The sequence below is a fragment of the Egretta garzetta genome, unplaced genomic scaffold, assembly GCF_000687185.1.
Source record: "Egretta garzetta isolate BGI_Z169 unplaced genomic scaffold, ASM68718v1 scaffold473, whole genome shotgun sequence".
NCBI classification, from domain to species: Eukaryota; Metazoa; Chordata; class Aves; order Pelecaniformes; family Ardeidae; genus Egretta; species Egretta garzetta.
In genome coordinates, this window is record NW_009259319.1 from 823,009 (window position 1) to 842,411 (window position 19,403).

The following is a 19,403-nucleotide window of genomic DNA, read 5'->3' on the forward strand; positions in this document are numbered from 1 at the left end:
GGAATGAACCTTACAAATGCTTTCATACCTGTTAAGTTCATTCCTGATATCCTCTAGCTCTTGTCGGTCTGTTTTCCCCAGCTCTTTTTCTTCTGCTGCCAAATAGCGCAACCTCATGTGCTCCAACTCTTGTTGCTGCTTTTTAAGGTGAGCCATTGCATTTTCTTGTTCACGCTAATGTGAGAAGGGGTGAAGACAACATTACTCAGTTGACTACGTGATTACATGTGAAAGTGCTAATTATAGTGACATGAGCAAAACTTCAGGAATGACAATTAAGTCTCCAGCAGTATTAGAAATACAGGAGTTAAACAGAATGTCTTAGCTGTTGACATCTATAATGCAGTGAGACCAGTGACTATCACAACTGCAGTAAACCTGTCCAGGCTGGATCAGCTGAAGCCCAGTCACAAGTATCTTCCCATTAACAAAATAGCAGAAATGTTACAAACCCTTTCACAAACTCTGGCTTAAGCTGGTAAACATAAAACTTACACTTGTGGAACTGCTCAAGATGCTGCTATTTATTCCTTTGGTACATAGTATTTTAACTTTTTTTTTGACAAATAAACCACAGAAAAATGCTAAATAAATGCAGGAAACTGCCATCATCAGCCCCATAGTGCCTACTGTCAAAGCCTCAAGAACTATTTTTTGAAATTGCAATTCGTGGTTAAAAAATAAGCCTAGAAAACAAAACTCTGGTGAGGTTTCCTTTTACATTTGTCTAGCTCTACATGAAATCTTAGATAACTCACTCTGTGGATTTAATCCAACTAATCTATCCATTCTAAAGGTTTACTTGGTTCTATTTGTTTCAAGCTCCATACAGACCCTGTAACAAAACTAGGGTTTGGGTCCACTATCACTTTGTGACATTGAAGTGTCTTAATGAGAAGTGTGGTCCTTTCTCCACTTGTTTTCCTCCCAGTCATTTTCCATTTGACCTTGTGCACTAATTCAATACAGCCAGTCTTACACTCTGAATAAGACTGAAGACCTGAGGTAAAATGGCATTTCTTCCTGTACTTAAAAAAAAGGCAGGAGGTTACACAAACATCCTGGATCTAGACATATTGTGAAGCACAAGGTTACCTTTGTAATTTTGACATTGCTTTCATCTGAAATATTTGATTGTTTAATACAATCAGTTTTATATTTATTATAGGGGTAAAAAAAGAGAATTGTTTTATGTGTGAGCATATTCATTACACAGTCAACCTAATAATATTTGGAAGAGTCTAGTCAGGCAGTTTCTTGAATCTCAGTTCCCAGCATCTTAAGCGTTCCCTGTTGATGATCAATAAGTGATAAGAAAATCTGAATTTCACAAGGAATTGGTATAAACAAAGACTAATTGTTAACATCAACAGGAAATGCAATAGAGAAGTATTTGACAAGAAATCAGTGTGTACGTAACCTCAAGATACTTTATTTTTATACTAAATCAACTATACCAGTCAGGCAAATTGAATGTTAGAACTACAGTGAGACAGGTCGAAGCCTGAAGAACTTGTTAAAGGGATTCATACTAATAATAAAACCAGATGTAGGAATCCTGCCAAAGAGTGTACAGCCGATAAATGATTGAAGCATAAGAAAGCACTCGGGGAAGCTAAGGCCACAGTCCTTCCTTCCCCAAAAAGCGGTCACTATATAAGAACATTTCCATGTGAGAGGCACCCTTTTTTATATGGGACAGGTTTGAAGAACAGTCTCAGACTGAAGTAGACTAGGTTTTAGAACAGGAATCTACACATGCATGCAGCAAATATTAACACCTCACTAAACCAGCTGATATTTATCTAACAGTTCTCAAGAGTTCTAGGGAAATTGCAAACACAAAGTCACAAGACTAACTGGAGATGTAATCCATCACTCAAATTTGTGTTGATACCACAGGAATAACTATTTCCCCATTTTTTATTTTATTCTTTCTTTGAACAGAGGCCTTAGGAATATCCAGCAACTACCAGCAGGACTTACTTCCACAGTGGCCAAATTGGCTGAAACCGTAACAAACTCAAAAACTAACAGGATGTATGGGTACACCAGGAAGAATGCATCCAGCTTCTGTAGAAAAGTCATGCTTCCAACTAGTCTTACAAAACAAAACCCAAAAAAACAACAAAACACCACACCAAAGAAACACCTACAGCCAAACACAAAGCTAAGCTGTCACAGAGAAAGTCCTCTGAGATTGCTCAGGGTTTAGAAGACCAGAGAAAGGACAGCAATCGATCATTTCCACAATAGCAAGAAAGTAACAGTAGGCTGCACAAGAATCTGTTCTTTGACTTTCTCACTTATCAATGTATCATTCTGTAACAAGCAGTTTGCTGCTGATATAGAATTATTCAGTGAGGAAAAAATGGATGTGGGAGAGTAGGATGTTACGGGGACAAAAACACGAATTAGTTTGAAAAGGAAACGGATAAATTAAGAACACATTCACTGGTGTCTGTTAAACAGCCTGAATGCAACCACTGTTTGCATGTACTTAACTCATGATGTACTAATTAACTGAGAACACCTGGAGGATATTCAAAGATATCCAAGCTGGGCTTCTAGATCTTGTGCATCTCCTGGTGGCTTCTGTATCAGCTAGACTGATATTTCATATCGGTTGGCCAGTTTGTTTTTTTCCACCCAATGAAAAGCACTGGCTGAAAGTCAAAGTTAGGTAAATTCCAACTAGAGATATGATTCAAGTTATTAAAATAGTGGAAATTAATCACTTAAGCAATATACCACGTTAGGAGCTTCGTAATCACAGAATGGTTTGAATCAAGATTAACATTTGTATTTTAAATATTTAACAAAGACAGATGGTGGCTATTTTTGTTACAAAGTCCCAGCGAGTATCACAATGGTACTCTCTGGTTTCCAAATATCTGGATAGGCAACAGCATTCAGATGGTAAAGCCAAATTTCAAGTATACAGCAGGCTATGAGGAGGGATAGAATTATCTTAACTATATTGACAGCTGGACTTGAGTTGTTTGCTTTGCCAAATGCAGGTAGTAAGATAAAATTATGAACATGATCTAGTCTCAAATAGATTGGTATAAAACCACTACAACTTAAGTTATAGGACAAGTAAATAAATGGACAGCAAATCTGATTATCGCAACTACTCAAAATCTAGAAGTATGAGGACAGGCTAATATTTACTTATTTTCGAGACCATCGCTATTCTTTGTGTTCTCATTAGATCTCCTAAGTTAAACCCTGTTCAAAATGAAGCAAGTCAAAATATTGCTGTGTTTCAGAAAAAAAAAAGTTGAGATTAATACCTTAAGGCAAACATGAGACCTGAAACTTCAAGTATGTTAAATCTCCTTTGTAAAGTTTTATTTAGTCTCAGGAGAGGAGGTGTTGCCCTGTACGTGTAGAACACATCTAGAAATTTCTACTTGTCTGTCCCTACAGGTAAAGAATCCAGTAATTCAGTCTGGTGACCAGCTACTTTGCCTGATTAGGCAACAATTCTACAGAAACTTGCTATACATATCCCTGTAGTAGATACAGTACAGCCTGCATATCCAAGTTCTGGTTTTGGAATTAATTTGTCTAGTACAACCTGGTTTTCCTGTTGACACTATTATCTAACAGTGGTAAGAGTCTTGAAAGCCACACTATAAATTATATAAGAACGCAGTTTACAACCAAACTGCCTCATCTATAGGAGAAAACCCTCATTACCATGGAGGATGAGGCTGACATCTTCCTCTCAGATGATGTCAAAAATCTAGATCTTTTACAGAAGAGAGGACTTCTAACTGCCATTATCTCCTTTTCTAGCTTTTCCACCTATGCTGATTTGTAGGTATGATAAACCTCAGTCCAATGCATTGTTGCAGATGGTGTTAGGATTAGCTTTGGAAAAAATCTTGCTCCGCAGTCTATTCATTCATGCTCTAATAGTCCCCAAGACTACTGTCATGGGAAGATGGGGTATTAATGTAAGCCTGTCAAATTTGTGTATCTCAGTGATTCTATGAGAGAACTTTTTTTGAAGCTATGTTGGGCAAACATCACCTGCAAACTAAATACTGGAAAACAAACGCAAAACAGAGTAGCACTTAACCCCAGCACAGCAAGACTTTAACACACCAGTAGAAAATGACATCCCTGCCTACTAATGAAACAGATTATAACGTGACACAACACAAATCATCAAATAGCTGTGACTACACTGAATAGAAGTCTTCTAATCCGGTCCTTCAGTTTGTGGAGTGTATTACTCAGATCTATATGGAAAGATTTTAAAAGCGTTCTGACAGTTGCAGCTTCAGAAGAAACACAAAACTGCTGCCAATAAGAAGCACAGGGGGGTGTGAGAAGTTGATACAATACTAATTGAGGCAGGAAAGTTCAATGATCCAAAGGTTTCTGCTGTTCAGCAACGTGCTCAATGGCAAACTGATAGCAAAAAAGGCATCTTAAACAAACTCAAAGTATACATTAGAAGTACATATATTGAAGGTTAATAGAACAAAGTCTGAAGCTCAGGCCAGTAAGAAGACAGAATACTCCTAATGCTTTCGTATTGATCAGAAGAGGTTTCATTTCATACCTTGGTCCTTTATGCTGTCACTGAACTACTTAGTTTCAGAACTGTATGGTTTTTTGATTAAAAAACATCTTTAGGGATGTTCAATAAAATAAAGGAAAGGACAAAAAATGATGCAAAAGCCAAGGAGAAATGTGTAGGAAAAGCAAGGCTTTCCTGGGGAATCCTTTGTTCAGTACTTGTTCCTTGTACTATTGTCTATTAAATGTCTATTCAAAAAAATTTAAAAAATACGTCATTAGTGAGCATGCTTGTTGTTCACAATAATTTCCCTAGATTTGTAGGAAAGTAAGCTTGAATATAGAGGGTGCTAAACTCTCTTTTTCTCCTCTGTGGACAAAAACTCTTATCAGTGCATTTTGTCTCCACATTAGGTAGGACTTGCTTTCAGATAAATGTGATTAGAAATTTAATTTGATTACAAATACAATTGTGATGTAAACATTATAAATATTTGGTATATTCTGGATTGGGAGGGGTGAGAGAAAATAAGAGATTAATTTTAGTCCTGTAAGAGTGAAAGTCAAGAACTTCTGCAGTGTGCCATGATGTTTAAGCACAATAATATTAAATTGTAATTATTATTAAAATCAACATCTTTGACAGCAAGATTTCCCTAGCATTCAGTTTAAGACAGTCCAACTTGGAAAAGAGACATGGAAGCAAGTGGGAAGGCATTCTGCAGATTCATTTACGATGGATCCTGTGTGTAATTTAAGTTACACACTTCATACTCTGTAATTTTTAAACGTGTTTCCTAACATTAGTCTTTGACTTCTTTAAAAGTCTGTCATAACAATTTGTAGGGTGCATAATAGCAAGCTTGCTCTTTGTGTACCATTCATAGCAGAGCAATAGACACCCACTTCCTAATAATCCATCAATACAAGACAACAGCAAAGCATTTATAACAGTTGTTTGGTAAGAAGTGAGGCATGCTGATTTCAAATTAATTTATATACAATTCATACGCTGAGGGACCATAAAAGGAACCAAACTCTATTGCATAATAGTACTTCAAATATAGTAGAATTTACCATGATATCTTCCAAAATTAAAAAACCAATATTAATAAAACACTTCTGCACATTTATGGTACTAATAAACTGAAGTCCAGCATTTCTAAACTTGTATACTTAAAATCTAAGTTATAATTGAATATAAAGTATTTTAAGTGTACCTCAGCACACACGTTTATACATACTCACACACTTAAAATTCTCAGTCAAGATTTTCTGACATACTTTACATTTCCAGAGAGAATAGGCTCCTATCCTGAAATAAGGAGCATTTCAGATTTATTCCTAACTGCTTATTGTAGTCAGTAAGGTTGTTTTAAACCACAGTAAGAATTATTAGCATTTCAAATTTTAAACTATTAGAATTTTGTATTTTTAAATTTCAGGTGAAGGAATACTCCAGAATCATCAGCTGCTGGACTAAAAGCAGCTTTGTGGATAGAAGACTAGACCCACTATAAACTCGGAACACTTGGAAACTTTACTCTTGCATCACCACCTAACTATCACCAGCACTATCACATAGTGAGACAGCCACTAATGAACCCAGAGTATCATGTGCAAATTACTTGAAAATTATATTTACAATATACTCTTAGTTGGCCCAGGTACCTTCTCCTCCACCACTTTCTCAGCACTGCTAATCACACTACTCCTTTTGCTCATCTGCTTTCCTTTTGCCCCCTGGTAAAACTTATCAACGATATTCCTTTCTCTTATTAATTTGATATTTTGCCATCCTCCTCTTATATCCCCATAAACAAAACAAGTCCAATCCAAACAAAGCCACACACTAGGTATCAGATCATTTAAAATTCAATGTTTTATTACTTTTCTTCATTAGTTTGCATCTCTAATGTAGTGCTTGAGACATGGAATACTGTTTTAGGAGCTCACGTGGTGGGAACGTCAATCATGTTTTGAAACCTATGGTACTACAGGAATATCAGCATTAAATAGAAATTAACCAGTAATAAAAAACCCTCAAAATTTCAATTATAATCAGATCATAAAAGAATCCCTGCATGCCGCCAGGTGCTCTAGTTAAGAGGCTCTTCAATCAAGGAAGCACAATCTTTATTTTGCCGTAGCTGCCTATAAATCCAAAAGGGAGATGTAAACATACATACACTAGACTAAACAATGGCTAAATAGCAGCCACTATTCACTCTCCCACTCACACATACCATGCAAGTCTGTGGGAAAAGCTTACGACTGAAGCTAAGGAACTCAAGTAAAGTTTTCTGAAAATAACCCAGAGCTGACAAGTCAGTAGGAGGGCCTGGATGGTTTCAAGACACAGTTTTTAACCAAGACTTGGACCTCCAACTGGGGTTTTTTTTGTGCTTTTTTTTTTTTAAACAAAGATTTACATCCCATCCTTGGCTAAATTACTTATAAATTAATCAAATTAATTACTGAGTGGATAAGCAAGACACTGGACAAGATAGAGTGAATGTCGGCCAGCCAATACAGTCTATGTTTTAAACAAATGCATCAGTGCTGGTTTTAACAGCTCTGTAGGGCCCAAAGACATTAAAAGACAAATATTTCTCCCAGAACACTGAAGAACATACGCATGTACATTTTGAGATTTTGTTTTTCTAGATTATAACAGAGATTATCAATTGCTGAAAATGACATTTGTGCCACTTTGACTTTTGTTTTGATACATTGTTTCTTGCACTCAGACAGGTACTGAATTTAGCATCCAAGATCTCTGTAAGCATGTATGCAATTTTGTGTATATGGTTTGATTGCTTTCAGAAATAATGCTCACAAACATAAAAACCATGGAAGTCTCATTTGTGCAGCATTGAGATCTCCCAGTCAGCAAACTTAGAAAGACAGTTTTTGAAACTTCTAAAAATTATAAAAATCTACCTGAGTGCATAAATTCACAGCTAACTTGTGGACATTTTTGTCTTCCTAAAGCTGAACAGGGGTGTAATAACTGAAATACCAATATAGACTTGCACTGAGTAACAAAGAGGGAAGAAAAGTGAGCTAGATGAAGGCTGTTTTCATTCAGCTTTATGAACTGTGTTTAAATTCAACTAACTTCTGTATTTTGTTAAGCACAGGTAGAGCATGACATGTATGTGTCCTTATGTACTTTAGATCTCTTTTGGTTACCGCTGGCACTGTGTTTAGCATTCAAAATCCTAGACATGGAGAACTTTAGAGCATTTTCTATTAACAGTCCCATACTTTTCTAAGTTATGTAGTGCATATCTCATATTCTGCAAAATACAAAACCATCACAGATGTGTGCTAAGAACTAGTTCCAAAGTAAAAGGAAACTTTTTAATTAAGGAAACATTGACTTTTATGGTTGCAAATCAGAAGAGCATTTTACTAAATGCTTAGCCTGTAGATTATGCTTCTTTAATTCACAAATTGACTGTACTAGGTCACCTTTGAGTAATGGAAATCTCTGTTTAAACATTTTTTTGGCAATGGGCACAAAGCATTAGATCTCATTTCCAAGACTTACCAGCTGGGTTTTGTCATTAACATTTATTAACAATCTAAGATATGGCTTTCAGCGTCTAATCCTCACTACACAAATGTTTTGTATAGTTCTCTAGAGAGCTTTGGTGTGACAAATTACTGGCACAGATTACAGCCCTGTGGCTATTCACCAGAGGCAATGCAAAATTAACATGGTACTAATCCAATTTAAACAAGAAATTGGTCAAACTATGCACAATTGTACAAATCATCTGAACTAAAGCAAATCTAGAATTCCTGAAGCAACAGTTTCCAAATTTATATTTAAAACACAGTAAATGGTTTTTGATCAGCTCTGTTTCAACTTTTATTTGGCTCTTTAAAGTCACTTAAATCCTTTATCAATAGACTAAGTATAAGATGAAGCACTGGAGTATAAAAACCACAAGGAACTACTTTGAAAGGGTTTCTTCTGTAGCCGAAAAGTTTTAAGTATTCACTGCGCATGCCAATTTATTTTTTAGTTCAGACTTTCAGCAAGGGGGTCAGCTGAAACTATCTATATATGTTACTAAATTCAGATTGTCAGGTCTATGGTGGCGAAATTTATAATAAAAACCTGATAGTGATATACACTAGTGTTAATCTGACAAGAAACAATCTTCTTTTATTCTACAGGAATTTTTAGATATGGCAGTAAGGAAAAATAGTGTGGACATTTCATGGCTGCTGAAAAAATCTTAATCAGAGAGATAAGATTTACATTCTTCCTTCTATCATCTTGTCAAGCACAGATATTGGAGATGAGAATTCATGACTCCTTTTATCACTAGGCAAAAAAGTACCAATTTGAAGACAGCAAATAAAGATGAGTTTTTAATTATTAATAGTGATTATACAGCACATTCACTCTTCAAAGAGAAAAACAGATTTTAAAAGGTAATTATCAATTATTCTCCAATAACTGAATACTCTATCGATGGGAATGAAGTGGAAACTATAATCCTTAAAAAAACCAATACTTCCTCAAGCAGGAAGTAGGTGTGAATACAGATAATAAAAACCCTTTACTAAACTTGAATTCTGAAGTTTTGGGTCTGTGTCAAGGTTTGTTCAGCAAAAGTGATTAATGATTTATTAATTTGTTTGTCAAGGCCAATGGAAATACTTGCCATTCTTAAGTATACTGTTTAGCTAATGCTTACTGTAATTCAAGAAAGACAGAGGATGACAAAAACCACAGAGGCATATAGATCCAATGAGGATGAAGCTGCTGCTCCTGCAAGTTTGAACAGAGTATTTTCAAGTCATATGTGTGTGACCACACACACACGAACTCTGTTAAAAAACATGCCACATTAGTATGAGATTAGAATTTGCAAGAGCAGGAGAAAAGTTTCACTTCCAGTTTAACTTTTCTGCAAGCTTATTTGTTTTATAGCATTCAACAAACCTTAAACCATTGTTTCTAAAAGCTAAGATGGGTTTCTCATTTTTATTTTTCATTTTACAATTAAAATACAAACCAGTTAGGACTAACTGGCCAAGATGGTTGGGACAGGAACAAAATATTTTCTCTGGAAGTGCTGACTGAGCATTATTGGGAATAAGATTAATGAAAATTTTTGAATCATGCCTCCTTTTAGCTATGCCAACCTTCTTTGCAGACATGAGCCTTGGTCTTTCCTGAGTTCAATGTCAAACACTAATCAGTTTTGCTGTTCTCATTTTTGTAAGAAGCATAGCTCAGAGCTTTAATTTTACAAAGACAAACACTAATAAAATGAAAACTGCTAGTAGTTAACAATAATTATCAGTAGCTTCCAACAATAAATTAACTCTGTTGTCTCACACAAAAGAAAACCTGCATACCTGTTTTAACCTTGCAAGTTCTTTCAAAGCCCTTGTCCATTGTTGTTTGTAGTGGAGCTTTGACTTGGTAGCTGACTCCAACTTTCTTTCAAGTTCAACCTAAAAGCAATTAAAATCATATCAGCTGAAGCAATAACAGCAGTAACAATCACTGAAAGCTGTATATATACAAAGGGTCTGGTTTAAGAAAAGTGTTTATGTAGTGTAACATACAACATCATCTAAAGCTGTTATATAATGTAACATAAATATTATGGCACATGAACATTTTCGTGTTTAAAATATAGCCTTATTTTTATTAGATAGCCGTCTATACAAAAAGGAAAAGATTAGTTTTAGCACTAAATTTGCTGATGTAACCTTTACATTTAAGATTCTCAAATTAGCAACTCCCCCCCTTTTTCTTTTTCAAAGTAAGATTATAAACAATCATTTAACAGAAACACTGATGGATAAATCTTGCCTTTAAAAGGTGTGCAGATTTTTTTTCTTTTCTGCAGCTGATGGAAGATATGTGCTACATTCTTTTCTTTGAAACAGATATCTCTTCAAACCATTCTTTAAAATCTATGTGAGAAACTCTGATCTTACTACCTAGATAAGTCTTTAAAAAATGTTACACACAAAAAAGTTCACTGCAAGCTGCGCAAAAAAAAAAATCAAAAGGCAAATCAAAAGTTATGAAGCACAGAGAACTCAGTAACCTGAAAAAACGAAGCATTTTAAAATAGGAACTGAGGCAGTGATATTTTCTTTTAATCAGACAAATTATTTACCATTAAATTTGTGATGATCTTAAAGGACTGATTTTTTTTTTAAGTCTAAAAAATAGGAAATCTAACAAGATATTTAAGGTAAGAGTTTAAAGAGTCTGTAGAGACAGAAACATTTTAAATCATTGCATTATTAGAAGTTATTCAAGCATACAGTAACATGCAGACTGGCCATACAACTGTGAGTACATTTTGTGCCAAGAAGCCTGGTCCAATCTTTTTTCAGCATATTCAAAGTTTGACTCAAACCTCACAATAATTCTGAGGAAAAAATGCCTATATCTGTGGTTTTAATTAAGCAAAAATCCTCTACTGAAGGCACGTATGGTTTCTAAGAAATCAACTTACAACAGTGATTCCATTCCACTAATAAATAACAATCTCTTTTCAGAAATACTTAATTAAAAATGCACATAATAGAATACCATTCTAAACTAATCCTCACAAGAAAGTCTTAATCTTTATTTAGTTCTATAAACAGAATGCTCAGAGTCCCCAGCATAAATCATGATGGTAGAAATTTAAATATATAGGTTAGTTTTTTCCTGCCTTAGCTTCTAACAGTACTGCTTCTTCTATAAAAATAAGGCCACTGATGGCCTTCTTTGTGTCTGAACATTTAAAGTCTGAAAAAATTATTGGAAAAAAAGTAAAACAAAACGGACAGATCAGTCAGTTTATCAAACAAGATTATTTTACATCTCCCTTATCAGTAAATGGACCGTTGCAGCAGTTTTTAAAGACTAGAAAAATCCAAGATACCTTTTCTAAAGTGAGAAGATTTATTTCCGATTGTAGCTGTATTTCTGGTTTGCTACTTTGCTGTTCTTTGTATTGCTGGAACTCCTTCTCCAAAATTTTATGCTTGTTTTCTGCTTCATAAAGCTACATTAAAGATATCACAATATAATGCAAGTTAGCAGAAAAAACCATTCACAGACAAAGAATTAGGTTACAGAACTTAAGTTACTCCTTAGTCCCTGGAACAAACTTCTTACTGTCAATAATATGATATAATACAGGCACTGAAAGTTACACATTGATAATTAATGATTTCTTGATGATGGCATAGAGCAATATTTTAATAGGAAAAATTTTAAAGAGGACCTTTGCAAAGTACTGGAAAGAAAAAAACAAGTCTGTCCTCATATACAGAAGATCAAGATTTATAAACATTGCTGTTCACATTTCTAAAACTACTTACAGAAAAAACACAGAAAACAAAACTATTTAGATTTACACACATCTTTTAAAGAAAGCCAACAGTGCTATCTACTATATGAAGTTTTATTACATACACAATTGCACAAGCATAACTTGCTTAGGAATGTCTGGAAGAGGAAACAACTAATACTTTGTACAGCCAAATAATGATTTAGAAGAAAGGCTGAAGTAGAAAGACTTCAGTGACTAATGGCTTAACACTATGTACATTTGCCCTCACTGTGTACTTCCACAGTTTCATGAAGATTTTATAAAGAGAGAGCTTTGCTTTTCATCTTAAAATGGGTAATAGGAAAACTGATGCCAATACACAATTACTTGGCTACAAAGAAACTAAGCAAGTCAAATGTTTAACAGCTTTTTTTCATTACATGATATTAAAAATGTTAAGAATTTTTTATGAGAAGTTTTCTCAGAGTAGCTTATGTATTCTTCTTCTGTTAAGTACCATTCAACTACAAATACCTTAATACACCTGATGGAACTGGTGCATTCCATCACAGAATACAATCCCAAATGCTGCACTTTTATTTATGTCCGACTAGTTAATGCACGTATTTCCATGAATTGTACCCAACAGTTTAGAACACCGACTGAAAATGCTTCAGAGAATTAATTTGTTTCAAAGCCTACAATTTCTCCTATTAGTACATCAATATTTTAATTCTTTGGATCTCTTATGTGGGTCACATCTGTTTTCCAAAATTTTGGTTTTTCCATCAATTATTTTTACAGAATTGTTGTAAGAAAGCAAAGATGTTTCTTAAGTAGCCATACAAAAACATAGTTTGCTGCAGTTACTTTTCACATATAACTGCCATAGCCAAATCTGACAAAAGATAATATTGTTTGTTACCTTTCCATTTTTACCTATTTCTTTCTAAAGCAGACATACAGACTTGATGCCAATTACAGAGACAGTAACTAATTTCTTTAGCTATGAAAAATGCCAGCTCGCCCTAAAACTTCTACAGTACTGTTTAATTTGTTGTTTGGTTCTGAAAATATTTTCAAAAATTGAATTTCTCATGAGACCTCAGGTTGTGGACCATTAGGGAACTGCACAGATCATACAAATAAAGCACAACTGCCTTATTTGGGAAGTTCTTCAAGATGGATACTTCAAGGATCTTCTCTTGCACATAGTGGGGCTTACCTCCAAACAATTTAAACATCTAGAGAACTCTAGAATTCAAGTGTGAAAACTGTATATTGACATATGTCCTAATAGGCAAGGAATAAGCCAAAGCATTTGGTTTAGAACTACTGTAATTTATTCCAGAACAGTCCTTGTTAAAAAACCAAAACAACAAAAACCCACATGAACAAAAAAACCCACACGCAAAAAGTTAAAAAAGTGAGAGGCCCATCAGAACTGGTAGCAACAGGAACTTTCTGCTTGTTCGTGTTACAAAGGGAACCATCCTACAGTGAGACTCCAAACCAAACAAAACCCCACCCCACCTCCAGCAAAGCAAAACAGGAAAGCTTGTATTATGCAGAATATGCGGTAACAGGCACCTCATATTGAAACATGAGAGGGATTCAAAATAGCAGGAACAGCACAGAGAGGGACAGCCAGGATGATCAGCTGGAAGGAATGGCCTTCAAGGAAAGGAAGACAAAAACATAGTGGGGCTTGTGTTTGGAAGAGAGACAGTATGACAAACACCTAAGCAATCGGGAACTGTATGTAGCACAGGCACTAAAGGATTCTTAATAATTGTTAAGCAACAAGTTTAAAATGAACAAAAAGTTTAAATATGCAACACATAATTAAATTTTAGAACTCACTGCCACAGGATGTCGCAATGCTAAAAATAGAAATACTTTTTAAAAGGGATCAGATGAGTTCACGAAGAATAGCATTTCATATTTACTATCCATCAGTGAAAGTGTCTCTTGGCTGAGTGTTTGTGTAACTCTTGATGTACTGATGGATATACCAACATTGTATTTTCTCATTGTCCCATTTCTTGTTTTCTTGTCTTCTAAATCCAAACACTGCTGCAACAGAACGCTGACCTAACTGGTCTGATACAGTATGGCTGTTTTAAATAGGAAAAATAACATAATTATGATGGTATTGCAACCGAGCTAAAAAAAAAAACAGTCAGTGGGGGTCAAAAAAATTAATTGGAAGACGCCTCCTAGGTGGTGCACAGAGCCTTGGCTATCTTGTCTGGACTGATGCGGCATTGGTAGCTGCCAACAACACATCTATGATGCAGAAGTGATCCACTTAGCAAGTTGAAGTGGATTGCATCCTGTAGTTTGAAACTGCTCATCTAAATTCAATAATTGTTCAGTAGAATAACTAAGATTAGCAACATCTAGATCAGCAGCATTTTCTGTATTAGCTATACTTAAAAACTTCACTGTGCTGTGGTTAACATATGCTGATGTGAAAAGAAGCAGGTTAATATCAGTCTTTAATATTAAATAAAAAAAACTCACAAAAGCCAGCACAACTCTTCCTAATCCAAAAATATGCCTTTGGTTGATACAGTTCTTCAACTAGTCATAGCTATGTGGGATTATCATTGTCACAAAGCAAGTAATTTATCTACATAAACCAAATACTTTGAAAAATACTTATGCATTACTAAGATTTAATCTACTTAACAAGTTAAGAGTCTAATATTGTAACTGCTCAAAAAAACCTAGTACTAGCTTCTAAAATTTTACACTATGCTTTAACAGTCAAGGAAAATAGCTAGACAAGCCTTGTTGTTAGTACAACAGCTAGCTTACAGGATGAAAGAATATGGTGTAAATCTTCTCAGTTTAATGAAACTACTACTTTCACAATAAAAGATGACAATATCAAGATTATTTCCTCCCCCACCCCAATAGGGACAATAGGAATACTCTTTTGCAATGGAAGAATAAAATGAACTGCATAGTCAAGCTACCCAAATATTTTGCTAATATTCACTGCTAACAATATATTAAGTTACTGAAATGCATACTGCTGTTCAGGTTCTACATGTAAGGTAAGCTTGTCATTGCAGTTCAATTTTCAGTGTTAAAAAAATTATTATAACCACTGCATTGCAAACTGGCCCAACTATTCAGCAAGACTGACAGAGATGGATCCCAGCACGCAGCTCACCAAACAATGGCGATAAAATACTTATTACAAAGTCACCAAAATGCGCTTGCCTCAAAATAATTGCTCAACTTGGTATACTTATTTTAAAAAATGGTTACTTTAAGTAAATGGTTGACATGGAAAATTTAAGTGTAGTTACCTGCTGCTGTAAGCGAAGCTTGTCTTCTTCCAGCTGTTTGATTTTTGACCTTTCTAACTCAACCTGGTGTGCACATTCTTCTCTAGCTCGCCGCACAGAATCCTGTAGCTCCTGCAGATTTCGTTCATGCTCTGCTTCCAACTCCTTCTTTACTCTTTGAAGCTTAAAATTAAGACATTTATATGAATCCATAGGTGCAAGACCTTTAAGATACTTTTTTTACAATTGTTACTACTATTTATGACAAAAAGACTGTTATCAATTTTAGAAATTAAACAATTGTTATATATTCACTATATACTCTTTTATCGGCTTTCAGATTAACTAACATCCTGCAAGTTACTAAATTTTGGCTACAAATATATTCTTGCTTGACTATTGTAAAAATGGAGCTATCTGTATCTCTGCTGTACTTTCTACATGGGATTGCTGAAGGCAAATTTTACATCTACCTTTCTACTACAAGCTAAAAAGCTAAATATACCTCTTTGCTGCAGAAAAAGTGAAGTCACAGCTACAGCCAGGATGCCTTTAGATTAGTAAGACTGCACTCTTCAAACTGAGCATACTGAGAAAATTTCTCATTGAGCTAAACCGGAAAACAGTGCTTGACATGTTTGAACTTTCTAGAAAGATGTTACTGGCTCAGACGACTGCTAGCTGAATAGAAACCTCTCCAAATGGCCCATTTCTCAAACTGTGTAATTGCTAAATGAACACTACATCATTTTGTCTAGACGCTTTTGAAATCCACTGATTTTTATTATCTCTAAACCCTCAGGTCAGAATCTCACTAAATTTAGAGCAAGTTTTGAGACAAACATGTATGAAGTTCAAAATAAATAATTTTACTCAGACTGAAACACATTCAGCCAAACCTAATCACCAGATTTTTTGCATAGATGTTAAAGGTAGTCAGACACTATTCGGAGCAAACTGCATCCTGAGGGATATAGAGAGCCAGAGTACAGAACAGGGCACAGGCTCAACCAGCACGTCCCTGTGTTGGGAGATTTCTTAACTTTGTTCACAAGGACAGGAGGGATTGAGATGATAAAAAGATTAATCTGAGCTATAGGGGGAAAGACAGTTTGTTGGAGTCCTAAATCACCACAGCAGTTTACCTATATAGTTGTGAGTTTCTTCTGAAGTACAAAAATATGCAGTTTATTTTCCTTCCTTCTCTTTGCACACAGCTAGCTTCCCTAAGGACTTGCACCACACCCCACTTCCTCATCTTGGGGCTATTCAGTAAGATCTAGAAACAGTGGTAGCTACCGGTTTCTCCCCCATCTTCTTTGGCCCTGTCACTATTAAAAAGATGCAAAATAGGAACTCTATCAAATTGCTGAATAACAAAGCCTGGACAAATGCAGTTTCTCCCAGCTCTCCTCATCACCTTCTCCTATTTCAATGGTTAATCTAGCAATTACTGTTTGAAGTAAGACATTGTTATACACATGTACAACATTCACTTGACAGTACTAAACTTAAAATTGAGCTATGCTAACGTTATATAAATGTCTCCACTGACACTAATTCTGTTAATAATAGAAAATCTACAGTTCCGTAATTCTAGCAACCCATTTAGAAGTTCATTGAACTTCCATTTCAGTAACAAAAATTTAAGACAAATTTTGTTACAACTACATTATTAGTGCCCCTCTATGTATCAGTATGAATGTGGCTATTTCAGTTCTTATACACAGGTCACAATTGTCTCCATATGAAAACTCAAACATTAGAGAAATGGCTCATGCAATTAAATTGTGTAAAGTGACCAAAACCTGTTTACCTCTGATTCAGCACTAAAAAGCTGTCGTTCTCGCTTATCTAGGTCTCTCAGGGTTTTCTGAAGTTGTTCCTCCAAAACGGTATATTCTGCTACCTAAAAAGACAAACACTAAAGGCTTTTTTTCCTTGCAATAAAAAAAATTTTTTAGGCAGGTAAAGAATTTACTCTTGCTATGATATAAAATACTGACAATTTTTGCTTGGAAATTTACATGTAAAACAAATCTCCAGCCCTTAGTGACTAAGTCACAACGGAGAGCCTTTCCTGTAGAACTGCTTTTTGACCATGCAAGTGAAAGGCAATTGAAGTTAAAAAGCTCCAAAGAAAGCAAGGTAACCTAAAGAATTTCTAACAAGTATTCTATGATTAAGGGCTACTTTTAATTTTTTATATTGACTGTTAATTTTTTATACTGTTATAGATAGCATGCATACTAGTAGGTGTAAAGATTAATCACAGAACCTTTGTTCTATGTTATAGTTACGAAGTATCTTGTCAAATTTTATGGTGATATGAGATTTGTAATGAGACTTTCAGCAAGTATAAGAACGAGTTTTCTTACCTTTTTCTTCACTAGTGCTTCTCTCTCTCTATCTCTTTTCTTCCATTCTTCTGCAAGTACTTGCATATGGGCCATTTCCTTCTTTTTAAGCTTTTAAAAGCCAAAAAAGGAACAAAAACCCCAAACAAGAGAACCAAATCAAAGTCGTTGAAACCTTAAAGGAGAAAGTACTAGCAGAACTAAGCCTTGAGGCAAAAAAAAAAAACCCCTAAGCTTAGTACACCAAATTATAACTAAAGGTATGATTCTGATAAGGGTGAAAAATATCTTTCACTAAGTACAAAATGCAAAAGTATGCCCAAATTTGTGAAAAATATCCTAACAGATACATGCTAGATACTTGGTATCTTTTAAAAAGCATGCAACTAAGAACACCTAGAATGACTTCAAGAGTAGGAACACAGCAATGGATTTTGATTGAGAATAAAGAAACACGGTGTTAATATTTAACACCAACAACCAATTAAGCTTCTTCCTTAAGAGTATGGAAGATACTTGTGTACATCTGAAGTTTTAATATTCTATATGAGCAAAATTTACTTATTTGAAACGGTAATAATGTTTAAGAAAAATGCAATCCATATTCCTCTCACCAATTCTGCTAAAGCTTCTCAGGCAGTCATACAGTTTAGGAAATAAACAGAAAGAATAAAAACCTGATTTTCAAAAATGTCCTCTTGTATTTCTTTCCACATTTCTAACTCCAGTGCTGCTTTGTATTCAAGAGTTTCTCGAGGTTCTGGATGGTTTTCTGGGGCACAACGAGGCTGAGTGTGAGGAACATGCTGCTGTGGACCAGCACCTACACACTGATATAACAACAGTATATTTTTAACTGGAAACGCACCTTTTCAAAGAAGTGTTCAAAGAAAAAGGATAAGATTTATGTAAAACTTACCTGAGAAGAATCTGACACTAGAACTTCTTGCATCTTCACAAGCCCATAGTCTTCCAAAGTAATAGCATATGAAAGCTCTGCTATTCTGTTGCCTGACCTATAAATAGCATTAGAATGCTATTTTAATGAAAGCTGTCTCAAAAATACAGAAAATTAATTGTAAGACAACATACAAAACAGCAAAATTGCAGTGCTAAAAGGCTTTGTGTAAGCTTAGAGACTCTAAACATTTGCTCATGTGAGAGCCCAAACATGCTGTCTCGTGTATATTGTTTTAACTTAGGGACTGATTTATACATCTACAGTAAGCTTTCTAACAGATAACTTGTCATTGGGAACCTATTTTAACTAATGGCTTTAATCAACATATCCCTGTAACAAGAATGATCTGAAATTGTACCTGCAGTCTTAAGTCTAACTAATATACCTGTTGAATACAGGTATTGCTGCTGACTTTGTTGTAAGATACTCTATGAATTTCATTAGTCTTGCTTTTTCAAATGTTAATAGTAACTTCTTAATTATCCACAGTATAAGTTACTTAGCAGATCATATGTGGTAAGCCATCCTTGGATTACTAAAACCCACATTTCTGGAAGCTTCAGCACAGGAAACTGACAACTTTTAAACCACTTATAGGTTAGATATTTATCTGCTCTTGTACAGTTAAAAAAGTCTAGACAACCAACATTTTAATAAACTAATTTGAAATTAGCTGCAGTTTCTAATTAAGTAGAAGAGTTTGTTTCTGGCTGTCTCACCTCTAATCATAGACAAAATGTAGTAAACAAAGGTAGTTTTCTGCATAGAAAGATATTGAGAATGAATATGCACAAATCATGTAACTGAAAGTTATCACTAGTCTTACATGAAAGTACACTGCAGCGTAGACCTGTACTTGCTCAGAAACAAAACTATCATTTCAGTTATAACTACTCAACGATGCAAAGGCTGACACCTAGAAGCTGCAAAACTA

At 34.9% G+C, this 19,403-nt stretch overlaps 1 protein-coding gene across 4 annotated transcripts in view; it reads right to left on the minus strand.

Moving 5' to 3' along the window:
• The window catches only part of CEP120 (centrosomal protein 120), a 33,400-nt gene that overhangs the window by 1,242 nt on the left and 12,755 nt on the right, over nt 1-19,403 (minus strand). For 3 of the 4 annotated variants that reach the window (XM_035892100.1, XM_035892098.1, XM_035892099.1), the window contains 8 exons: nt 18,428-18,524; nt 18,186-18,338; nt 17,530-17,619; nt 16,968-17,060; nt 15,173-15,334; nt 11,457-11,579; nt 9,922-10,020; nt 29-174 (listed from right to left, as the gene is read on the minus strand). In XM_035892100.1, coding sequence (XP_035747993.1) covers nt 29-174; nt 9,922-10,020; nt 11,457-11,579; nt 15,173-15,334; nt 16,968-17,060; nt 17,530-17,619; nt 18,186-18,338; nt 18,428-18,524 — 963 coding nt within the window. The remainder of the gene's footprint in view (nt 1-28; nt 175-9,921; nt 10,021-11,456; nt 11,580-15,172; nt 15,335-16,967; nt 17,061-17,529; nt 17,620-18,185; nt 18,339-18,427; nt 18,525-19,403) is intronic. The other variant, XM_035892101.1, reaches the window with a different exon arrangement.